Source organism: Lepidochelys kempii, chromosome 12 (genome assembly GCF_965140265.1).
Source record: "Lepidochelys kempii isolate rLepKem1 chromosome 12, rLepKem1.hap2, whole genome shotgun sequence".
Lineage (NCBI taxonomy): Eukaryota > Metazoa > Chordata > Testudines > Cheloniidae > Lepidochelys > Lepidochelys kempii.
The window spans coordinates 40,343,739-40,364,925 of record NC_133267.1 but is presented as its reverse complement, the minus strand read 5'-3'; the positions used below and the strand labels follow the sequence as shown (position 1 = coordinate 40,364,925).

The following is a 21,187-nucleotide window of genomic DNA, read 5'->3' as shown; positions in this document are numbered from 1 at the left end:
GCTGTGTCACTCAGTCCAGAGCTGGCATCAGCTCATGGCTGTTCTTTAGTCACACTCATCACAGACCACAGAGCTGAACCCCTAGACCTGCTTAGGGGACCAGCTGGGAGTAAAAACATCACTCGTCACCCAGGTGGGCTTGAATGGGACTTCCCAGGTCCATCTCCCCCACCCCTCTGAGCCCCTCTCCAGGGATAATGCTCCTTTGAGTCAAAAGCAGTGGCTGTTGCAGGCAGATCCCTCAACAAGAACTGTGAACTCTCACTTGGGTGGACATGGGATTTGATGCCTAATTTGGGCATTTATGCAGAGGGTTAAAGCACTGGCCAGAGGTGGGGCAGGAGGGAATTTGTCCTGCATACCCTGGTATTCCAGTCCCTTCACCAGGGCCTCAGCTCCAATGCTCCCCTGGGACCTGCTGTGCTCCTCACCTGCAGCCATTCAGCTGGTCACACGTGCTTAGGGCCCAGTCACTTAGGCTTGTGGAGAAAGGAAAGTGCTGACACAGGGAATGATCCCTCACCACACAGTGGGGTTGGGTTTATTTGGCACCCTGCATTTGAAATCACAACTCTGCAGTTATCAAAGTGGTAAAGGGGGTCTGGACACGTGGCTGGATCGCCGGAGACAATGACAAAGCTAGTTTTCCTTCGTACTGCCCTCCCCCTCCCAAGCACACGTTGCTACACCAGCTAGACCACGTGAAAAGAAATACATTATAAATAATAATTATAGTCAGCTCCATCTTCTCCTTCCCTCCTTGCTCCCTACCTGCATGGCACCGCTGGAAAGGAAGGCAGGACAGCGGCAGTGCCATGGCGATGGCCCAAAGGGATTCCATCAGAGTGGCTCATGTTTATGGTGGTGAGTCAAATTCAGAGGGCTCCATTTACAAGCAAAGGTCTGATTTGTCTAACTGCCAGTGCCCCAAACTCAGCCTGCCATCTGAACATCAAGCAGGATTCTTCCCTTCATCAGCCACAGGAATGGTGGGGCTCCAGGGTACATTAACACCAGGCATGTAATTCCCCCTGCCTTCACATGATGCCCTTTGTGCCATTGGCGCAGGCCTGCTGTTTCCAGTGGCGTAACAGACTGAATTTTGTGCCTAGCACGTGGGCCTGGTCCTTCGGGAGTAAAAGGCAGTAAATGCTTTTCTCACCGCTAGTCAGCAGATCCAACTTGGAACAAACAGTGGGCAGCTCTGCTGAGTAAGCCAGGGCCTTTTCCGCAGGCCCTAGTCAGAGGAGAGCTGCAGGGTACCAGCTTCTTGTGTTCTGGAAGCGGCAAATGTCAGAGAACCGCAGAGGACAGCTAGCAGACAAGGGGCGGAAATGACTGACAGTAGCTGCTTAGCCAGCAGAGCACATCCCTGTTGGAGTGACATGAATGTGAAACGCTTCCAGGAGAGCCTGGCACATCTAGACTGGTAGTTTTAGCTCCATAGCACCAGCCCGAGTCAGTTGACCCTGGCTCTGAGAGTCAGTGCTCCCCTCCACCCCCCACGCAGATATGCCCAGCTCTGCCCCCCAGACAGTGGGTCCTGGAGGCAAGGAACGAACCCGGCTCTGGAGTATGGACTGCAGTTCCTAAGCCCAAGAAGGCTGGAACATGCTCCCAGGGGTGAATAGCTGAGCTTGACCCTCCTGCAGCCAGGGGAAGTGACTAGACCAGGCAGAGGGGGATGTCAGCGTAACAGATGAGGGTTATGCTGTCTGCATTTGCCTTCGTGAAACGGGAGTAAAGGGACTCCAAAGCTAAACGCCGATGGCTGCAGGGGAAGGCACTACGGCTGCCATCCAGCGGCCTGGCTGAAGCGGCCTCCTCCAGCAGTGGGAGGTGCCGCAATCTTTCCGTTGTGTTCCTGGCTGAGGGGCAGGCGGGGCAGGCGGGGCAGGAGTGAAGCACGGCACCGGCGCTAGGGAAGCCCTGCCTGCCAGGCAGCACAGGCCATTTGCAAAGCTGCCTCCCACCACGAAAACGTCACCTTCTGAACTGCCATGGCACGGGGCCCAAACGCAAAGCTCCGCCATGCCAGAGCAGTGCCGCACCCAGGCCCCATCTATCCCCTGCACGCAAGGTAGGCATGGCAGGCAAAGTCCATGCCCTGTCAGGGCACAGGCTCGACGCAAGGAAGGAATCCACGTCTCAGCTTTTAGAAGTTAGGTCTCCCTTTCCACCCCATCGGCCTGAGCTAGGAACGCCCTGCCCGGAGAGAGGATCTAGCCCAGGCACGTCTGGGCCAACAGCTACTCTGCTTTGATACATGGCTATAGGTGCCATAAAGACACCCCAGGCCAAGAGACCCGCTGCCAGGCCCCCAGGAACTCACACGGCCAGTCACAACCCCCCAGAACAGGGGTCTGAGCTGGGGAACTTCCGACTACCAGCACCCCACACTGCCCGACGACTCACCGAGTCCTACAGAGCCAGAGTTACTCCTGCCAACATCCAACAGGGTGGGTGGGCCAGGCTAGGGGGCAGAGCCCACAGCAGCGTCACTTAATTAGCACCATTTTGTTAGCCCATTTCCATGGAGCTCTTGGCTCCCCTGGAGCCGGGTGCCTCAGGCGAAGGGGAGGCCTTTCTCAGCCTAGCCCTGCAGTGACCTCCCACAGGTAGGCTCTTTCTACCAGGCGCGCGTGGCCGCGGCTCTGAAAGGCTCTTTGGACTTGTTCTGGCTCGTCTCCTAGACCTCTGTCCTTGCTCAGTCACTGCCTATGCATAGGGATACGAGGGCAAAGCAGGACTTCACGGGAATGCGGCTGCAAACCTGCAAAGGCTGCATGGAAGGCACTGAGGACAGGAACTCGCAGGGGAGGATCTTGCCCCGTCTGCGCACCCTCCCCTCCGCTTTGGCGTTGGCTCTTCTAACGCCCCAGGGAGCCATAGGACATGCCCCGGGATCCTTGGCCTCCCTCATACAGGGCTGGCTGTGCTGGGAGGGGGGGGGGGGCGGGGTTTACAGTCGGGGAGGATGCTGTGGTAGCACCAGGGTAACCGCATCCTAGACAGAGTCGCTAATCAGAGGAGAGCTGGCTCCTGGACAGCTCACCCTACTGCTCGCCTGGGCTCCCAGCTTCCGCCCCATGGTTGGGGAGTCCTTCCAGCACCCTCCAGGGTTGCTGGCTTTGGGACAGCTACTGGGGAGAGGTGGATGCTGGTAGGAGCATGCTCCATCCACCCTGCACAGACTGAACAGGCCCACAGAGACTGGGCCATGAGCACCAAGAAAGCAGCTGCTGTACCGGCCAGTGGGAACGAGCACTTGTCCTGACCGGGTGTCAGCCAGCCAGGCCATAGGATGGCCCCTGGGGAGAGGAGAGGGCGGGACCCGCAGCTTTCAGAGGGAAAGCCAGTGCACCAGCCCTACCACGGCAGTGCAGGGGCCTTGTCTGCTGTTCCTATTTACAGACAGCCTCGCTCCTGCTCCGGCCTCCTGGATGGCTCTGTCTGGTGTCAGCAGTATCACTGTGAGATGCACTCAGAAAGGGTCCCTGGAGACCGGGGCCCACCCAGCGGCAAGGGCTGGCAGCAGCTCTGGCTCTCACTGCTAGGAGGTGCTCTCCTGTGCTCTCTCCTCCCGGCTCTCCTCATCTCTCTCGCAGTTCCAGTCCTTCAGGCCCTCTGGGAGGGAGGTGTCTTCGTCCAAGCTCCCGGTGCCATCTACAAACTCCTCATAGGTGGATTTCTCTGCAAAGGGCCTGGGGCCAAGCAATTCAACCATGTCCACTTTCTCCAGCACTTCTTTCTCCAGGAGACGCTTTCCCACCTGTGGGGAAAATAAAATCATCACAGCCCGATTCCTCAGCCATCCAGCCTCTGCCCTGGGAAGGCAGGGACATGTTCCCTGCCACAAGTCGCACACTTCCCTACAGGCAAATGCCGTGTGCAGCTCCAGCATGCTCTCTCCCCTCCCCTCAGGGTGTCCCATGCCAGCGTGGGAGGAGCTAACCATCCAGCGGCTGATTGTGCAACTGGCCACCAGAGGCCCCTGTGCTAGTGCCCCTGGGGCATGGACCGGGGCCGTTCACGTACCTTCTCCACCTGGTCGTGACACCGCGTCAGTAGCTCCCGGGTCCTTTCGTATGCAGAGTTGATGAGGCTTCGGACCTCCTCGTCTATCAGCTGGGCCGTCGCCTCGCTGTATGGTTTCTCTGCGAGCATCTCGCCCTGCCGCAGGAAGTCGAAGGAGACCTGGCCCAGCTTGTCACTCATCCCAAACTGGACGATCTGGAAGAGAGCAGCCCCGCTAAGCTGGCTAGCTCCACGGGGACGAGCAGAGCCGTTCCCATCCCCCGGACAGAGACACCTGGCAGCATGGTGCCACCTCACGCTCCTGGCTCTGGGCATTACCTGGGCGTAGGCGCTCTGCGTCACCTTCCTCAAGTCGTCCTGAGCGCCCGTGGTGATGCGCCCAAAGAACAGCTGCTCAGCCACCCTGCCGCCCAGCATCATGCACATGCGATCGAACAGCTGCTCCTTGGTGTACAGGTACTGCTCCCGGGGCAGGTACTGCGCGTAGCCGAGCCCCTTGCCCCTGGGGATGATGGACACCTGCAAGACACGAGGCACCTGGTGAGACTGGCCCCGCCGCCATGGCTCCCGGATTCTAGAATCTGCCTGCGAGAGGGAATGCTGGGGCCACCCCCGCCTCCCCTGCGGGAGCACCCCTTGGGCCCGGCTTTTATCCGGAGACACCAGAGCTGGCCAGAAGGGGGCCTGAGAATGAGCATGCTCTTCCCAGAACAGCCCGGCAGACAATGAATGCACTTGACACGGTCAGTGCAAGGGAGGGGTCCGCAACGCTGCCTGCGTGGTGCCCAGCACCCAGGGGCGCTCTCCTCCAGGGGAGGGTGGCCTGAGGCACAACCAAAATGTTCAACAGCCTCCACAGCCATCTGGCACTGAGGGTATAATCCAGTCAACAGAGCGGGCCCATCCGTGCTGCCAGCTCCTCATCCTGACCTGAGCCCCCTGCCGGTCACGCTTGGGGAGGGCGTGTTGTGAAGTTCCAGATCTGCCAGGCTCGAGGCCAGAGCAATGGGAAAGCCCTGTCAGGCTGTCACTGGGAAGCGGGAGCAGGCTAGACACAAACCTTCAGCAGGGGATCAGCATGCTCCAGGAACCACCCCACCACGGCATGTCCAGCTTCGTGATAGGCCACTGTGGTCCTCTCGTTCGGCTGCAGAACCTGGGTCTTCTTCTCGAGACCTGGACACAGGTTCGGGAGAGTCAGCGACACTCATGGGTAGACAAGTACCAGGACCCCATAGCTGGGAGCCAGAAAGCCCCCTGCCCCAGTGAAACAAACCCAGCCGTGTCCACAACACCCAGAAGGGAGAACCCCACTCCTCTCCTTTCCGAGCCAGGGACAGCACCTGGGGCCTTGGCTCGCTGGCTAGGGATGATTCCTGAGGCCCAGCCTGCTCTTTAGGCTCAGGGGAGGCACTGGCCCCTCACATTTCCCCCCTAGAGGGATGTGCCTGGCCATGGGAGCTGCCAGCTCTCTGCGTGGGTTTCTAGAACACAAGCTCAGGGGTTAGGAGCTCATAGCACTGCCAGGAGGTAAGTTGATGCTGTGGTGATTGGAGGGGCCACAGGAGGAAGACAAGGAACCCCTGGACACTCCCGGCTGCGTGGGAGGACGGGAAGATAGAGCGCAGGAAGGGACCCTGAACGTTCATTCACTCGAGCACCTCTTCTGCGGGGCTGGGCCGAGTTCTGGATGGCTGGAAGCGCTGTTCCGAGCCACTGCAGGCCCAGGAGCTGCACGACCGTTAGCTCAGCAGGCTGAGGCTGCAGAGGGCTGGGGGCGGCAGCGCTGGGGTTTGCACACGGCCCAGCAGCCCTGCTGCTTTCCATCCCCTGGGGAAAACTTGGTGCTTTTCATTCCAGCGCCTCAGCCTCCTCCATCAGCTGCAGCCCACGATTCTTCCCCGCTTGGCCGAGACTCCCCAGGGAGCACGTGGCTCTTTGTGCCATGCCTGGGAAGCTCTGCAGATGCTACCCTCACCCTGCAGGGACCCACCCATTGCGTTCCCAGGCTAGCAGGAGTGTGCTCAGCTTAGCTCCTAGGCGGGGGGGCAGGGGGAGGAGGAGCATCACCCCTAAGCCAAGTACGGGGGACAGAGTCGACTTCCTGACAGCACCAGAGGTGGCTCCCCTACAGCAACGCCCCCTAAGAGAAGTGCCTGGGCATCTCCCTAGGACTCTTCCTTCCCCTCAGCTGGGAGCAGGGCCCGACCACCAGTTGAGCCTGGGCTGAGCCCCAGGGCCCTGGAGAACCCCACCTTGCCTAGCGCATCGTCTGCCAGGCTCAGCAGAAGCCCCGAACCTTCTGAGTCAGTCTCTGCTCTAGCAGCAGAGCTGTCTGGCTGTGCGCAGGGCCAAAGCAAGCGGCAGCAGCCAGCCACGCCCTGCGTGGTTCCCAGAACCCCCCTGTAGCCGCATCCCCCAGCAGAGCTCCGAGCTGGCCTCACCCCCGATGACTCTCTCGATGGCCTGCTCGAAGTGCTTCTCGGCAACAGAGGGATTCAAGTGGCGAGCGGCAATCAAGGCAGCCTCGTTGCAGACGTTGGAGATGTCAGCACCTATGGACAGGAGGGCCATGCCATCAGCCTAGTCCCCACGCCCAGGTGAGGAGCCCAGACAAGCCAAGGCAGCTGGAGTGCCCCGCAGCCATGGCTCAGGACAGTCACAGCGAGAAACGGCCAGCAGGGTGAGCGCTACCTCAGTGGCACGGGGCACCACAGGAGCTGACCCGCGTCCCCCAGGCTGCCCGGGCTCTGGGTGTCGAGCAGCAAACCCGGCACCGGTGCAGCACTTGGGCTCCCAGGCCCAGGAGCACTCGGGGCGTAGGGCTTTGCGGGGCTGGAACTTGACTGAACCCCCTGCTGGGAGGCTGCTGCTTCACCCCAAGTCCCCTCAGAGGAGGGTGCTGGACTCCTCAGTCACCCTGCCTCACTGGCACCCGCAGAGCTGCGCTCCCCCGCCATTCACACACAGCTAACAGGCTCCCGCCACCCTCCCCTTGGCTAACGCCCCACCGCAGCACAATTCCAGCAGCAGGACCGGCCAGGCAGACCACGGCCCCTCTGCTCAGGTATCCCAGCTCCAGTCCCTGGGGCTCCAAGGAAGGTGGAACCCCCACCAAGCACACCTGACTGAGGGGGGCGCTCTGGACAGAGTGGTGCATACGAACACAGCTCAGGAATAGCCGAGGCGAGTCCTCTGGCCGAGCAGCACTGCAGCATTCTCGTCCCCGCCTGTGTGCACACGTCACACCCCACCGAGAAAGGACCAGTGCGTGGGGGACGGTCCCATTCACAGCCGAAACGGGACCAAGACCGAGAGAACGTGGGGCAGCACCGGGATCCCTCTGCCGTCCTGCAGAACAGGGCGAGGCCTGGCTGCCTTCTGCCATGAGGGCAGCATGCAGACGCGCTAACTCAGCCCTCTGCAGCAGAGACAGAAGAAAACAGTGACTCCAGTTCACCGTGTATTGAACCCTGCTGGAGCTGGAAGGCTGCAGTGAATATTTACTGTGCAGCTCATGACCATGTCCATAACGGCAGGAGGCTCACAGCTGCTTTGTCTAGGTACTTCCAGAGCCCCTTGGCATCTGTCCTCCCATCACAGCAGATCAGCCAGTTGCTACAGCTCCCTCCCCCCACGCCTCCTCCCACTTGGTATTTCCCGGCCACACACCAGTGAATCCTGGAGTCCATGCAGCCAATTTCCGAGCCAGGGCATCTCTGCTGACGCTTTCCTCCAGTTTCAGGGGCCGGAGGTGGACCTTAAAGATGGATGCTCTGCCTTTGATATCAGGTGGACCTGAGTGAGAACAGAGCCAGAGAGGCTGTTTCAGAACCGAATAATGCAGGGCTCCTACTTCCACACAAGCTCTCCACAGGGACGTCTTCTCCCCACCACCTCGTATCCTCGCCACACTGGACTCACTAGTTAGGGGCCTTTTCTGCCCCGGGTTGGAAGAGAACACTCACAGCCATCTTTATTTACAGTGAGCCGCCCGGAAGTGTCCCTGTTTCCCTGAAACGACAGCGATGCCTGTATCCAGAGCACCTCCAGCCGCACAACGTACAGAGATCGCTGCAGAGACCCCACAGGCTGCAAAACAGCCCCACAGCGACACCACACAGCCAGGATGGTTCGGAAACGGCTGGGGGACTTGAAGGTGCACAGAACGCCCCCAAACTCTAACGCCCCCAGTGACACTTGCTGGGCTGGGCTGCCTAGTGGCAAAGGCCTGTTTACAACAGCAGCTGCCCCGAGGACAGCTAGAGCCCCCAGTCCCACAAGCCGCTGCCCAGAGCCCTGTGCAGCGTGAGCCGAGATGGTATCAGTGTTGCCCATGACCCCCTTTGGCACTGGGATCTTGCACACCCCACCACAGGGGCCTGCAGTAACGGATCTACCAGGCCAGGGTTGGTCTGCTTCCAGCCCTGCCCGTTTTACATTAACCCCCGCTGGGCTCCCCCCACTCCTTGCAACTCTCATGGAACTCCATGTTTACACAGATCCTGCAACTTCCAGCCAAGCTGGGGGAAATTCAATCTGCTCCACAGGGCAGCAGGCTCCCCACACCAGGCAAGGCGAGAACCAGATCTCCCCACCCCACACTCAGTGGCTCAGCAGCTGGTCCCCTGGCTTTGTGAAGGCAGCGTTAGCAGCTGTAGGGCAAGACAGTTCTTTTCTCTACCACTAATGATCAAGTCTAGGCTGGGGAGCAAGGGAGGAGGGCAGAGCCCGAAGCTGCCTGGGTTAGGCGTGGCAGACATTACCAATGTAAATCTGACGGTCAAAGCGCCCTGGTCTCATCAGCGCAGGGTCCAGAATGTCTGGGCGATTTGTTCCTGCGAGCACCACCACGTTGGTGCTGGAGTTGAACCCTAAACAGAGTGGGAGGAGGTCACACAGATACCGGCAGAGGACAGGGGGGAAGGGAACAAGCAAAATGCACAGGAGACTGGGAGGGCTTGGACTGCCCAGCAGGCTGTGAGGGGCTCACGGCTGTATTGCTGTGTGGGCCCAGTAGGCCAGACAGATTCCACTGCTCAAGCCAGATCTTCTGCTTTCACTAGCTTTGAGCAAAAGCCACTATTTAGGCTCTGAGCAGCCGTGCAGCACCCCTCGCCCTGGCATGTCTGGGAGCACCCGGCACTCTGGGCTGGGGCATTACCAGCGACTTTCTAAGGAGCACCCTGATGCCCTGCCGCAGGCTGCTTTAGTTGGGGTTGGTCCTGCTTGGAGCAGGGGGTTGGACTAGATACCTCCTGAGGTCTCTTCCAACCCTAATCTCACTCACCGTCCATTTCGACCAGCAGCTGGTTCAGGGTGTTCTCCTGCTCGCTCTGCCCCCCGAAGTTCCCCCGGCCCCGCTTCCGACCGACAGCGTCGATCTCATCGATGAACAGGATGCAGGGGGCATGTTTGCGGGCCAAGGCAAACATGTCCCGAACCTGAAACAGCCACATGCAATGGGTCCACTGGGATTCCAAGGCTCCAGACAGGCCTCCACTGGCCACTGCCTTTCCGCAGGGATGGGATTCAGCAGGGGCTCTGCAGAGCCAGTCACCCTCTCCGCACCATTGTCCCCAGAGACGGAGCGTCCGGAGGCTCCCCAGGCACGGCTCTGACTGGTCTGGGATGCTCCCGCCAGGGCTGAGGTGGGAGGAGGACAACAGCACCAAGCTAACCCCTCCCTGCAGCCCCAGCCCATCAGCCCGTGCAGTGCACGCGCTGTCCCGAAGCACCAACGAGCCAAGGGGCTCACATGAGCCTGCGGCTAACGCAGCTGCCCTGGGCCTGGAGGAGCCAGGCCCAGCTTTTGCCCGAGACTCCTTTCTCCTTGCAAAGAGCCTTGGGAATAGAACCAGTGGAAACTGATGGCTCGGGCTGAAAGGACCACACTGCTGGGCTCTCCACTGCAGCAGGAGGCTGGTGTGATGGGACCCAGAGATGCCTCATGGCGCACATATCTTCTCCCCCAACCCTTGAGCCAGCCTTGCACAAGGGGGTGACGATGGGTCAGCAGGAGCAGCTACGCTTGTGGGGGGAGGAAAGTCCCAAGCCATCCCTTCACGGCCTGCTCAGAACCGCCAGTGCCGGCTCCACTGGCTAAAATGTGCCTCCTTCCTGTGCTGTGTACTTGGGCAGCCTCCCCATCACTGCCCCATGCCCCGCTTGCCAGCAGGCCCAGTGTGACAAAGTGGGACTGTTCTTAACGTTTTCTCTGAATAGTGTGGGGGTGCCTCAGTTTCCCCTATGCAGTTCTTAAGTATCTAGGTGGTGGGATAAGGGTGTATGATCGTTGCAGAGCCCTAGAGGGCAGGTGTGTGCAGGGGTCTGGACACAGAGAATGGCCAGCTCCCTGTTTCCTGGCAACTGATGACCTGGGCCCTTCCCCCCAGCAAAGTGAGAGCTAAAGGGTTGGAGAACAAAGGAATCCGGTGACCTCCTGACCAGGGAAAGGGACAAAGCCCAGAGGAGAAGGGGCTGGAGGGTGAGTCTGTTTGGGGCTGGCTGGGGAGGAAGACTGAAGTGCAGACGTGGTTGTCTGGCTCACTGCCCCCAAAATGGACCCGGCTGAGGGGTCCTGTTCTCTGTACCTACAAGCTCTGTTTTAGACCATGTTCCTGTCATCTAATAAACCTCTGTTTTACTGGCTGGCTAATGGTCACGTCTGACTGCAGAGTTGGGGTGCAGGACCCTCTGGCTTCCCCAGGACCCTGCCTGGGTGGACTCGCTGTGAGAAGCGCACGGAGGGGCAGAGGATGCTGAATGCTCCGAAGTCAGACCCAGGAAGGTGGAAGCTGTGTGAGCTTTTTGCCCTGCAGACAGGCTGCTCCCAGAGAGGAGACTCCCCCAGAGTCCTGCCTGGCTTCGTAGGGAGCAGTTCCAGAGCATCATCTGTGGACTCTGTGACACGCAGCTGCTGCAAGTGGGAGCCCTGCACCCAGCCAGCCCTTGCCTGCCCAGCCCCAGACAGGAGGCAAAGAGCCAGTACTGGAAGAGAGGCTGGAGCCCAGCTGCCTTCCTGTCCTGCCACCACCCAGGGAGACCCACGCTCCCCAGGCTCTCATGGCAGCTGAGAGCCACCCCCACCATCTAGCTCCAACACCAGAGATGACCCCTGCAGAAGGGACTTGCGCTTCCCCTGGGGAGCCCTTGTGAGCCGCGCTGCCGCAGACTTACCCGCGCGGGCCCCACACCCACAAACATCTCCAGGAACTCCGAGCCATTCACCGAGATGAAGGGAACGTTGGCTTCTCCCGCCGTTGCTTTGGCCAGGAGGGTTTTCCCGGTGCCCGGTGGGCCCGTGAGCACAGCACCCTGCAGCAGAGACAACAGAGACCAGCGCTAGCGTGGGGCCGTCAGCAGGGCTGACGGTCAGAACCCCGCTGGCAGCCACGCTGCCAAGGCTGCTCCAAGCGCCCTGTCACCTGGTGCCCCGGGGCATGTCTGGGGACTGGTTCCCTCCCAGCAGCCTCCGCTAGAATCACTCGTAGCAGGCCTGGCCCGCAGGACAGGGACAGACCTGGCCGCCTGTTGGCAGAGTCCAGCACTGCCAGCACCCAGGATCACCAGACGGCGCCGTGCCACAGGGCCCGAGGGGAACGGGTCACTGGGCTCCGAGCTGGCTTCCCAGGGCCAGCAAGGGAAGGAAGCTGAGACAGCATGACCATGTGCGTGCACAGACACCTGCTCCCCCTCCCCTCCCCCCACCGCCTTGCACCCCGCACACCCTGGTGCCTCCTACGCCTCAAAACAGCGCGTTCACCGGCACTTACAGGTGCCACTAAGCCGGCCCACACCAATGACATCATCGTCCCCGCGGTAACCAACGGACGTCCCAGGGAAAAGAGGCGACTAAACCCACAAGTGCCAGACGCCAGAGGCACCGGCCCGGCGGGTGTCCGTGAGTCCGAGCGTCCCCGCTGCACAGCTGTGAAAGCTTCAGTGCTCCTCGCGGAGCCGGGCACTCGCAGCACGCCCTCTCCGCACCACGCTGACAAACGCTCCCCACCGCCTGCGACAAGCGAACCCATCTGTAGGCCGAGCTACGGGTGCAGCACGGCTCAGGCCTGGGACACAGGCCACGGGTCTGGACGAGCTGCCCTCTGCCGTCCCGTGGGCCCACCTTTCCTCACTCTCTTCTCCGTTAGTCACAAAGCTCAGCTCAGGGTCCTGGACCCCTTGGAGCCCCCAGGACAGCACTCCAACAGCTCAGCAGAGGGGACCCAGCCACCCCTCCCTGAGACGGCACCTTTGGGATCTTGGCGCCCAGGTCCTGGTATTGTTTGGGGTTTTTCAGGAAGTTCACGAACTCCATGATCTCCAGCTTGGCTTCCTCGCAGCCGGCCACGTCTCGGAACTGCACATCGATGTTGTCTTTCAGGATCTTGGCCGTGGTCTCGCCAACGCTGAAGAGCCCGCCCCCTCGTCCTCCGCGCCCGGCTCCCATTGGCCCGCGTCTCAGAGTGAACAGAAGGAAGCCAACCAGCAGCAGAGTGGGCACCATGCTCATGAGGAACGTGCTGGGAGGGGAGAGAAGCACAAGCCACTGTCACACAGCAACAATGGTGCCGCAGAGCGCCCGCAGCCGGCCCGGGCTCCAGCCGCTCCCCCGGCTGGCACTCACCCGTCACTCTCCCTGGTGTAAATCACTGCGACCCGCTGAGCGCCTTCCATTCCCAGCTCCAGCTGGGCAGTCTCCAGGTTCCGTTCAAAGGCATCAACGCTGCCGATGTTAAACCAGACGTACCTCTGCAGGGACCAGGGACAGACCCGGAGCCAGTCAGTCGCTGCATCGGCCTCCGCCCCCCACCCATGGGCAGGATCCCCGGCTGGGCCCAACAAGCCACCAGCAGGACCAAGCGCTGCCCCCTGCCTGCTGCACTCACTGAGCTATCTCACAGGGCAGCTGCATCAGAGGCCTCTCCACCCTCCCTGGGCACATCAGCAACATGCAGAGCGCGCACGGCCTCCACTCTGGGGGCAGGGACGCTCTGTGGCCCCAGCAGCCCGGCTTGTGCTGTGGGGCTCTGTACAGGACATGCTCACCTGGGGGCTTCCCTGTCCTCCCCCAGTTCTTTGTGTGCCTGTGCTGAGACCCCTACTCCCCCACACCTAGGAAAAAATCCCATTACCTCCGAGGTCACACCCGGCACAAGGACCACGCGCACAAACTGTTTGTTCACCACTTCCAGACGGTCCACCTAAGACAGACAGAGACAGACAGGCAGGCAATGAGACAGCCCCTCCCTAGCCCTGGCCTGGCAATCGCACCGCCCGTCCCCAGCCCCGGCCTGGCAAGCCAGCCCCTGATCGCACCGCCCGTCCCCAGCCCCGGCCTGGCGAGCCAGCCCCTGATCGCACCGCCCGTCCCCCGCCCTGGCGATACAGCCCCCGATTGCACCGCCCATCCCCCAATCGCACCCCCAGTCCTGGAGAGCCAGCCCCCATCCACCGTCCTGGCGGTACAGCCCTTGTTTGTAAAGGGGCAGCTGCTCTCCCAGGAGTAATTACCAGACACCCTGGGGGAGCTGGCAGCCAGAGGCAACAGTCCTTTTAACCCAACCCCACTGGAAAGGGGAGGGTGCAATTAAAGCCTGTCTACGCTCCCCGGATGGCAGAGCCCCTGTGATAAGCTCAGGCCACCCTCATCCCCCCAGCCATGACAAACTCTAAGCGTTGTCCATCCAGCAGCAATCCCAATAGCGCCTCAGCCGGGACCAGCCGAATGGCGTCAGCCGGGACCACACCGAATGGTGTGGGGAGCGGGCAGCAAGGGCAGTTATGCAGGCATGGCGAGGGGCTCCCAGCCCAACAGCAGAGCAGCACCAGGACACAGGTCTGGGGAAGTCTCCACGTGCCGCCTTACTGAGAGAGCCAGCCCCCACCTGGGGCTTCCCATAATTACTGGGGCCCAAGAAAGCAGGGCACAGAGTCAGTCTCCAGGGAACAATTGTGGGGTGTCTGTTCACATAATATGCTAGCTTTAAGGTAGGCTTCACAGGGTGCACACAACAACCCAGAAGCCCCCACTATCCTGATGTAGTCGGTGGCCAGCCCGGAGCACTGACGGCCAGGAGCGCTCTGGGGCACCCCTGATAAGAACAGATCGGAGAAGTGAGCTCAGAATCTCTGCTTCCTAAGACAGACACACAGAGACACTGACACCCTTCCAGACCTCATAGTTGTGGTGAAACGCTGGACAACATGAACCAAGCATAAATGGACACAGAGATGCTTGCCTGACTCTGCAGAAAACCTAAAACAACAACTTGGAAGTTCAAACCGCCCCATTATTAATGAGGTGTTAACTCTGAACCCTAAGGATGGCAACTTGTGCCACACTGAAAACTGAAATTTTGGAGACAGCATAAAATAGACAAAGTCAAAATAAAACAACAGAGGCTCTGGCAGGGACTGCATTATTAATTCAATACATCCCTCTCCTCCAGTTATATGAAGCTGCTGCAGAACCTAGGGACCTTGCCCCAGGATTTAGAGGCAGTTGGCACTGGGCACACAAGGCCTTGCAAGTTACATGCTAGAGATAAAGGGCAGTCCTGGGCTAGTGTGGGACCCCTCGCACAGGATCATTTGATGTGTAACACCCAGTCCTCTGGGAAAAATTGGCAGGAAGTGCGGAATGGGAGTAAAGGGGTGCCCATGCTCTGATAACGGGGCTCTCCCTGATCAAAACAGAAGTTGCCCCCTGACTCCAGCCTCAGAATGGTGCCTGAATAGTCACTGCTTTCCAGCGGCCCTCTGGGGGTGGTCTCCCCCAGCCTAAAGTCAGCAGGATTCAGAGGTGACTTAGTAGCCCAAGCACTGTGCTAGTAACAAGTGGACAAATGGGAAAAACGTGCACAATGAGCCAGGAGAGAGCCATTCTCACTCACACAGATCACATTTCCTCACCAATCCTCTAGCCAAGTAGTAATGGACAAAATGCTTCCAGTTGATTTCTCTGCCAGGATCTCGCCAAAAAAAATAGAGGAATCCCACGGCAGCGCCTGCCCCCATGACAGCCAGGTAGCCGAAGTTCTTGTCATCCCAGGGGAACTCTCCCTGGGGTGGGAGGAAAGGAAAGAACACTAAAAGTCAGCAGCCTGATTTCAACTGGGAAATAAATACCCAGCATTCAGAATTAGCCTGGGAGCAACTGTCAGTTCCCTGCTGCCCCCTGCCCTGACAGCCAGCCCCACAGTGCTGCTGAACGATTCAGAGCAGGCTGCTGGCACACCAGATTCGAAAGGGGTGCACAACTGCTCTAACTGTGAAGAAACAGCCAGTGCATCTATGCTGCAGCCCCACCCTGGTCTCCGAATGCGGAGCCTGTCTACACTGAGCGCTCACATGTAGAGCTGGAGCCCAGTGCATCAGACTGGAGTCAATGCCTGTACTCGTGCACCAGGGTGCAGTTGGGCCTGGGCCCCCATACTCTGCCTGAGAAGGGACGCGCGGGCAGCCTGAGCACCGATCTGATGTGCTGCCCAACCAAACCACAGGAAACATCAACCATTCGCACCTCGAACATGGAGGCGTGGCCTGCAGAGTACAGGTCCCAGGATGCCTTGGCCACCCGACCCAGAAGGAACACACAGTCTTCACTAGCCACACCTCTGGCTCTGAGCTGCATGTCACATAGCTTTATTCATGCGTCCTTTCCAAGGTAGCCCCCCACCCCACTGTCTCACAGAGCTAATGTTAATCCCGAAAGAAAAACTATACCTAGATCCCTCCAACAGAGAAATTCTGCACCGTTTTTAGTTACTATAGGCAAAAAGCAAAAGGGTTTGTAATCCAGGTTTGTAACCCTCACAGGAAACTCCAATGACTCTGAAAAAAGGAAGCTGATGCAGTTAGTGACTTCTGTCACGTATCTAACTACAGCATTGCCATTAAAATACCCACGTATTAGCGACAGGAAATGACTAGTTCAGATCACTCATGTCAATATTCTATCGATTCACCACTCTCCTGAGGGGAAAGTTCACCCTACACATTCCAACCACCACCTTCGCACTGACCTACGGGACAGGCTAAAGAACTCTTTCAATCCAGACGTCCCTCACTTGTGAGTCCGGGCTGTGGGCCAGCACTAAGGTTCCCCCTGGCATTTGTAGAGTTTTCACATGGATACTGTCCTTAGCCAAGGGAACATTTCCTGCCATCGCTCATTTCCTGTCTCTTCAGTGCTTGGGTATTTTGAGTGGCAATGCTATAGGTAGGCATGGTACCTAAGGGTTATACAGCAATTTCAGCTTCCTTAACCCTGAGTTAATTAAGTTTGTGTTTAGGAGTTTCCTAGTTTTTAAAAAACAAACCCACACAAGGAGCAGTGAGTCTGACTGGCAGGAAAACCTTTACATCACAGATCTCAAACTCAAATGACCACGAGGGGCCAACATACTAGTCCTCATGTGGCCGAGGGCCGCACCACTGACCACCCACCTCCCGCTGCCCTGGCCCTGCCCCCACTCCACCCCTTCTGTGAGGCCCCACCCCTTCCCTGCCCCCATTCCAACTAAGCCCTGGCCACTGCAGCCCTGTATGTGATTTGCTGTGGAATATTATATCCGCGGCTTTTGATGGATATTGTATTCCCACAGCTGCTGCTGGGGCACAAACAGAAACGTTTCGGACACAGGGTCCAAAGTGACGGTTATGGTGAGTGACTGTGGTGAACATTACGCTGGAGCGATCTGAAGGAAGAGCCAGACAGCAGATTTACACTGCAAACAGGGAGTCACTTGAACCACTAAACTAATTAAAAGATTTACGTGGGACTTTCCAGGCAATTCAGTCTGCCCTGCAAGAGACAGGGCGATGAACCCTGTGGGGACGGAGAAGGATTTTCGGAATGAACAAAGGGACATAATCCTTCTGGAACCTTAACTGTCATTGCCCCGTAACAGAGCTACTGACCTTCCACATGCGCCTCCACCACCCAGAATGCTCCTTCTTCCCTCCTCTCTTGCCACCACCTCCCCCATGACCGAGCGCTTTTGGATCAGGGAGGCCTAGGGAAAAGAAAGGTGCGTTAAGACAGACAATGGGCTTTGAAAAGAGACATAAAGAAGCCCAACTTCCTCATCCCATTCACATGCCGAACAGCCAGCCCATTTATTAAATAAGCCAGCCCTGTTTGGAAGGTCTAATGAAAAAATATTTAAAAAGAGGTTGACAGGGCAAGTGAGATAAAGCCAACTGTACTCAGAAACCTACAGAGCAATGGAGATTTTACAGATCTGAACTGAGGTGTATCAGCAGATCCTATGGAGGTGGGCAGGACTCGAATAGAGAGAGAGTTGGGTGTCAAGACAAGGGCTGAATTCTCAGAGAAGTGGTGGTGGGGAAACGTACTGACTCATGGTCATGGACTATGCGAGTATTTTACACACATCCACACTGTAGCAATCGCTATCCAGCCCCTCACTAAAACTCCCACTCCTGAGCATCTTTTGAAAACCTAAGGACCAGCCCTGGAGGATTTAGGACTGTTTACCTTTAGTCTCGTGAGCATCCTCTGCTGGGCCGGAACTTCTTCCATTCTTCTTAAAATACTTCTCAAAGCCTTAGAGAGAAAGTGATTGTGTTTTGGTTATTTAAAGGTACAGTAACACTGGACAGACACTGTCCAGTCAAAGAGCCCCCTCTCTTTATAGGGGAAAGATTCTGGGCAAACCAGGAAGACACTAAACCAAAACCAAAAGGTGAAGGGAAATGATTTTGATGACAGCCTTCTGAATGGACTGCAGGGGGCAGATTAGTATCTACACAGTTGGAGAGAAGGAGGTTACAACAGTCAATACCAGATATTATTAGAGCACATAGTTTTACATTTATTTACTAAACAGCATTGTCCAAGAAAGAAGATCTCTGCTTCTGGGATCTAACTTGGACAGATCGATCCAAGGGAAGGAAGAAACACCTGCTAGCTAGTATGTTGCTGCCTCTGTAGAGTGAAGGTCTCTGCACAGAGGAATGCCTTGCATTGCACTCTTTGAAAGTCTACAGACAAAGACATCCTGATCTCTAGTGGGGATCCATCCCCCCATTCTGTGGTTCAAAGGCTGGAATGCAGACTAAGCCAGGAGAGGGACTCACTCAGCTCACATCGGTTACCTTCGACTATCCCACTGCACAGGGGAGTTCTGGAGAAAAGGTGCCCCAACATTCAGGTTTGAGGTGATTTTGTGGGAATATAGATCAGGGCAGCAGGCAAGACCCCTGCAACACAACACTTATCAAAGGGCCATGAGCAGTTTGAATCTAGGCAGTTGCAGAAAGTGAGTTACAGTGAGGTTTGGGCCCTGCCCGAGTCCCCCTGTCTGGATTTATAGCCACAAGAATCTCAGCTGTTACCCGAAACACACATTAAAAAAACCTACCCTTAAACAGAAGTGTGATTTTTAAGCTGATGACATCCCTTTAACATCACTAGGGGCTATTATTATTATTATTATTATTATTAATGGGCCAAGGGCCTACCAAGCGATGTACACTATTAGGTGTATTATGGTAGCACCTGGGAGCCCTAATCACGGCCCAGGACCCCATGGTGTCAGACAAAGTACAAACACAGAAAAAATCGATCCCTGACCCAAGGAGTTCAGCCAGATCTCTGGTCCCCATTGTTTTAGATCTTTAATGATCCTTAGACCTGTAGCAGCAGCCCACCTTCTGTGTGTAGTGTTGTTCTGCAATCCATTCCCAAGCCTCTTTCACTCGGGGCTTGCATTCGCTCTCGTCTTGTTTAAGGTCTATATCCCTCTGCAAACCACAGCTACACTAAGAAAGCTAGTGAAGTAAAAGGCCCTACAGGTAGCCTTGCTGGAGACACATACCTTTGGGTGGTTTTGAGCAGAGCCATTGCCAAGAGGATGCTCTGCTCCCCGGGTTGTCCTGCTGCAGGGCGCGGATCCCCTCGAGCCACTAGAACAGTAAAGAGGAGTCTCCCATATGCCATCGACACAGGACTGTACTGGCTCTCCGGGGGCAGGCACCCCACAGAATGATCAGAGCGCTAGGGCGCTCCAACTGCCTTCTGGGACCGTAGGCCGCCCACGCGTAACCTAGAGCCGCGCCGAGGCTGCTCTAACTGACAGTAGGAGCCATGCAGACCCAGCATGCCAGGAGGCACAAAGCAACCCTCGCCCCGCCTCCCCAGTCCTGCACGCAGTGCTCCGCAGCTGGACCCTGACTTAGCCCCTCGGGGCGGGCTCTGGCAGGGCCCAGGAGACTTGGCGCTGAGCTAGGCCTTGCCTCGGTGCCCGGGCTGGCAGAGGACGGGCCTGGCCCCCGTGCAGCTGCGGGTGGGGGCGCCAAGCCTGGGCGGCTCTGTGGGCAGCTGGAGAACTCGGAGAACCCGGGGAGGGGCAGGAGAGGGCCGGGCCCTGCCCCCCAGAGCACCGCGATGGGGGGAGGGGAGGGGCCGAGGGCGCAAGGGGCGGGGCTTTCACACCGTTGACAGCTGTGCACCCCTCCCACCCACAGCCTCGTTCTAACAACCAGACCACGCCCCCTGACCAGCGCTTCTCTCCGGACGCAGGGACGTCATCACCGCGCGGAGCGCGCACCGATGACGTCATCGGGGCGACGGTTAGCGCCGTTGCACGGGCATACGGAGCCGTACGTGTTACGACAATGCCGGAAAAGAAACCGTCGCCTCTCACCTGCCGGATCGGTGCCCGGTCCCTGAGCCCAGCCCCTGCGTGCGGCCGGCAGCCCCCTCGCCACAGGGCAGCGAGAGGCGGCCCCAGAGTCCCCGACGCGAGCCGATGAGCCATTCTCCGCGTGCAGGCGCATGCGCAGAGTTCACTCCCGCGAAGTCTGTGTGCACATGCGCCTTGCCCCTCGTCCTGGGCCGGGCTTGGGCGGAAGCGCCTGACGCCGGGGGAGGGACAGGAAATGCGCCCCTGGGGTCCCAGCGAGACATTCCGGGTAGGGACGAGCGCTGGGGCCTTTGGTTCCGGGCTGCCCAGAGCGGACTCCCAGCGTAGGGACAAGAGATGGATACCCCCGCCTGTCTGCACTGCATGGGGTGGGGGGATTACAGCCCTGGAGACAGCCCCCAGCTAGCTCCTACCCCCCATGTCTGCACCGCATGGGGTGGGGGGATTGCACTCCTGGAGACAGACCCCAGCTAGCTCCTACCCCCCATGTCTGCACCGCATGGGGTGGGGGGATTACAGCCCTGCAGACAGACCCCAGCTAGCTCCTACCCCCCATGTCTGCACTGCAGTGGGGGGGGGATTACAGCCCTGCAGACAGACCCCAGCTAGCTCCTACCCCCCATGTCTGCACTGCATGGGGTGGGGGGATTACAGCCCTGCAGACAGACCCCAGCTAGCTCCTACCCCCCATGTCTGCACTGCAGTGGGGGGGGGATTACAGCCCTGCAGACAGACCCCAGCTAGCTCCTACCCCCCATGTCTGCACTGCAGTGGGGGGGGGGGATTACAGCCCTGCAGACAGACCCCAGCTAGCTCCTACCCCCCATGTCTGCACTGCAGTGGGGGGGGGGGATTACAGCCCTGCAGACAGACCCCAGCTAGCTCCTACCCCCCATGTCTGCACTGCATGGGGTGGGGGGATTACAGCCCTGGAGACAGACCCCAGCTAGCTCCTACCCCCCCATGTCTGCACTGCAGTGGGGGGGGGATTACAGCCCTGCAGACAGACCCCAGCTAGCTCCTACCCCCCATGTCTGCACTGCATGGGGTGGGGGGATTACAGCCCTGGAGACAGACCCCAGCTAGCTCCTACCCCCCATGTCTGCACTGCAGTGGGGGGGGGGGATTACAGCCCTGCAGACAGACCCCAGCTAGCTCCTACCCCCCATGTCTGCACTGCAGTGGGGGGGGGGGATTACAGCCCTGCAGACAGACCCCAGCTAGCTCCTACCCCGCCATGTCTGCACTGTAGTGGGGTGGGGGGATTACAGCCCTGGAGACAGACCCCAGCTAGCTCCTACCCCCCATGTCTGCACTGCAGTGTGGGGGGGGATTACAGCCCTGGAGACAGACCCCAGCTAGCTCCTACCCCCCATGTCTGCACTGCATGGGGTGGGGGAATTACAGCCCTGGAGACAGACCCCAGCTAGCTCCTACCCCCCATGTCTGCACTGCAGTGGGGGGGGGATTACAGC

At 58.7% G+C, this 21,187-nt stretch overlaps 1 protein-coding gene across 1 annotated transcript; it reads right to left on the bottom strand.

Moving 5' to 3' along the window:
- Positions 1-509: 509 nt before the first annotated feature.
- On the bottom strand, positions 510-19,906 carry LOC140896439 (mitochondrial inner membrane m-AAA protease component AFG3L1-like). The gene is made up of 17 exons (XM_073308265.1): positions 19,713-19,906; positions 18,885-18,972; positions 17,543-17,611; positions 16,963-17,057; positions 14,953-15,102; positions 13,173-13,241; positions 12,665-12,789; positions 12,290-12,560; positions 11,218-11,355; positions 9,329-9,482; positions 8,805-8,912; positions 7,711-7,836; positions 6,483-6,593; positions 5,099-5,214; positions 4,357-4,557; positions 4,039-4,233; positions 510-3,772 (listed from the first exon to the last, which is right to left on the bottom strand). The coding sequence occupies exons 1-17, from the start codon at positions 19,824-19,826 to the stop codon at positions 3,554-3,556; spliced, it is 2,349 nt and encodes a 782-aa protein (XP_073164366.1). The 5' UTR covers positions 19,827-19,906; the 3' UTR covers positions 510-3,553.
- Between the last annotated feature and the right edge of the window lie 1,281 nt (positions 19,907-21,187).

Excerpts from the sequence above, each read along its gene's own strand:
- LOC140896439 (XM_073308265.1), bottom strand. The coding sequence starts at position 19,826 with ATGGCTCATCGGCTCGCGTCGGGGACTCTGGGGCCGCCTCTCGCTGCC. Across the intron at positions 17,612-18,884 it reads CTGCTCAAAACCACCCAAAG|GCTTTGAGAAGTATTTTAAG; the intron begins GTATGTGTCTCC and ends TTTCTCTCTAAG. Across the intron at positions 5,215-6,482 it reads CATCGAGAGAGTCATCGGGG|GTCTCGAGAAGAAGACCCAG; the intron begins GTGAGGCCAGCT and ends ACCTGTGTCCAG.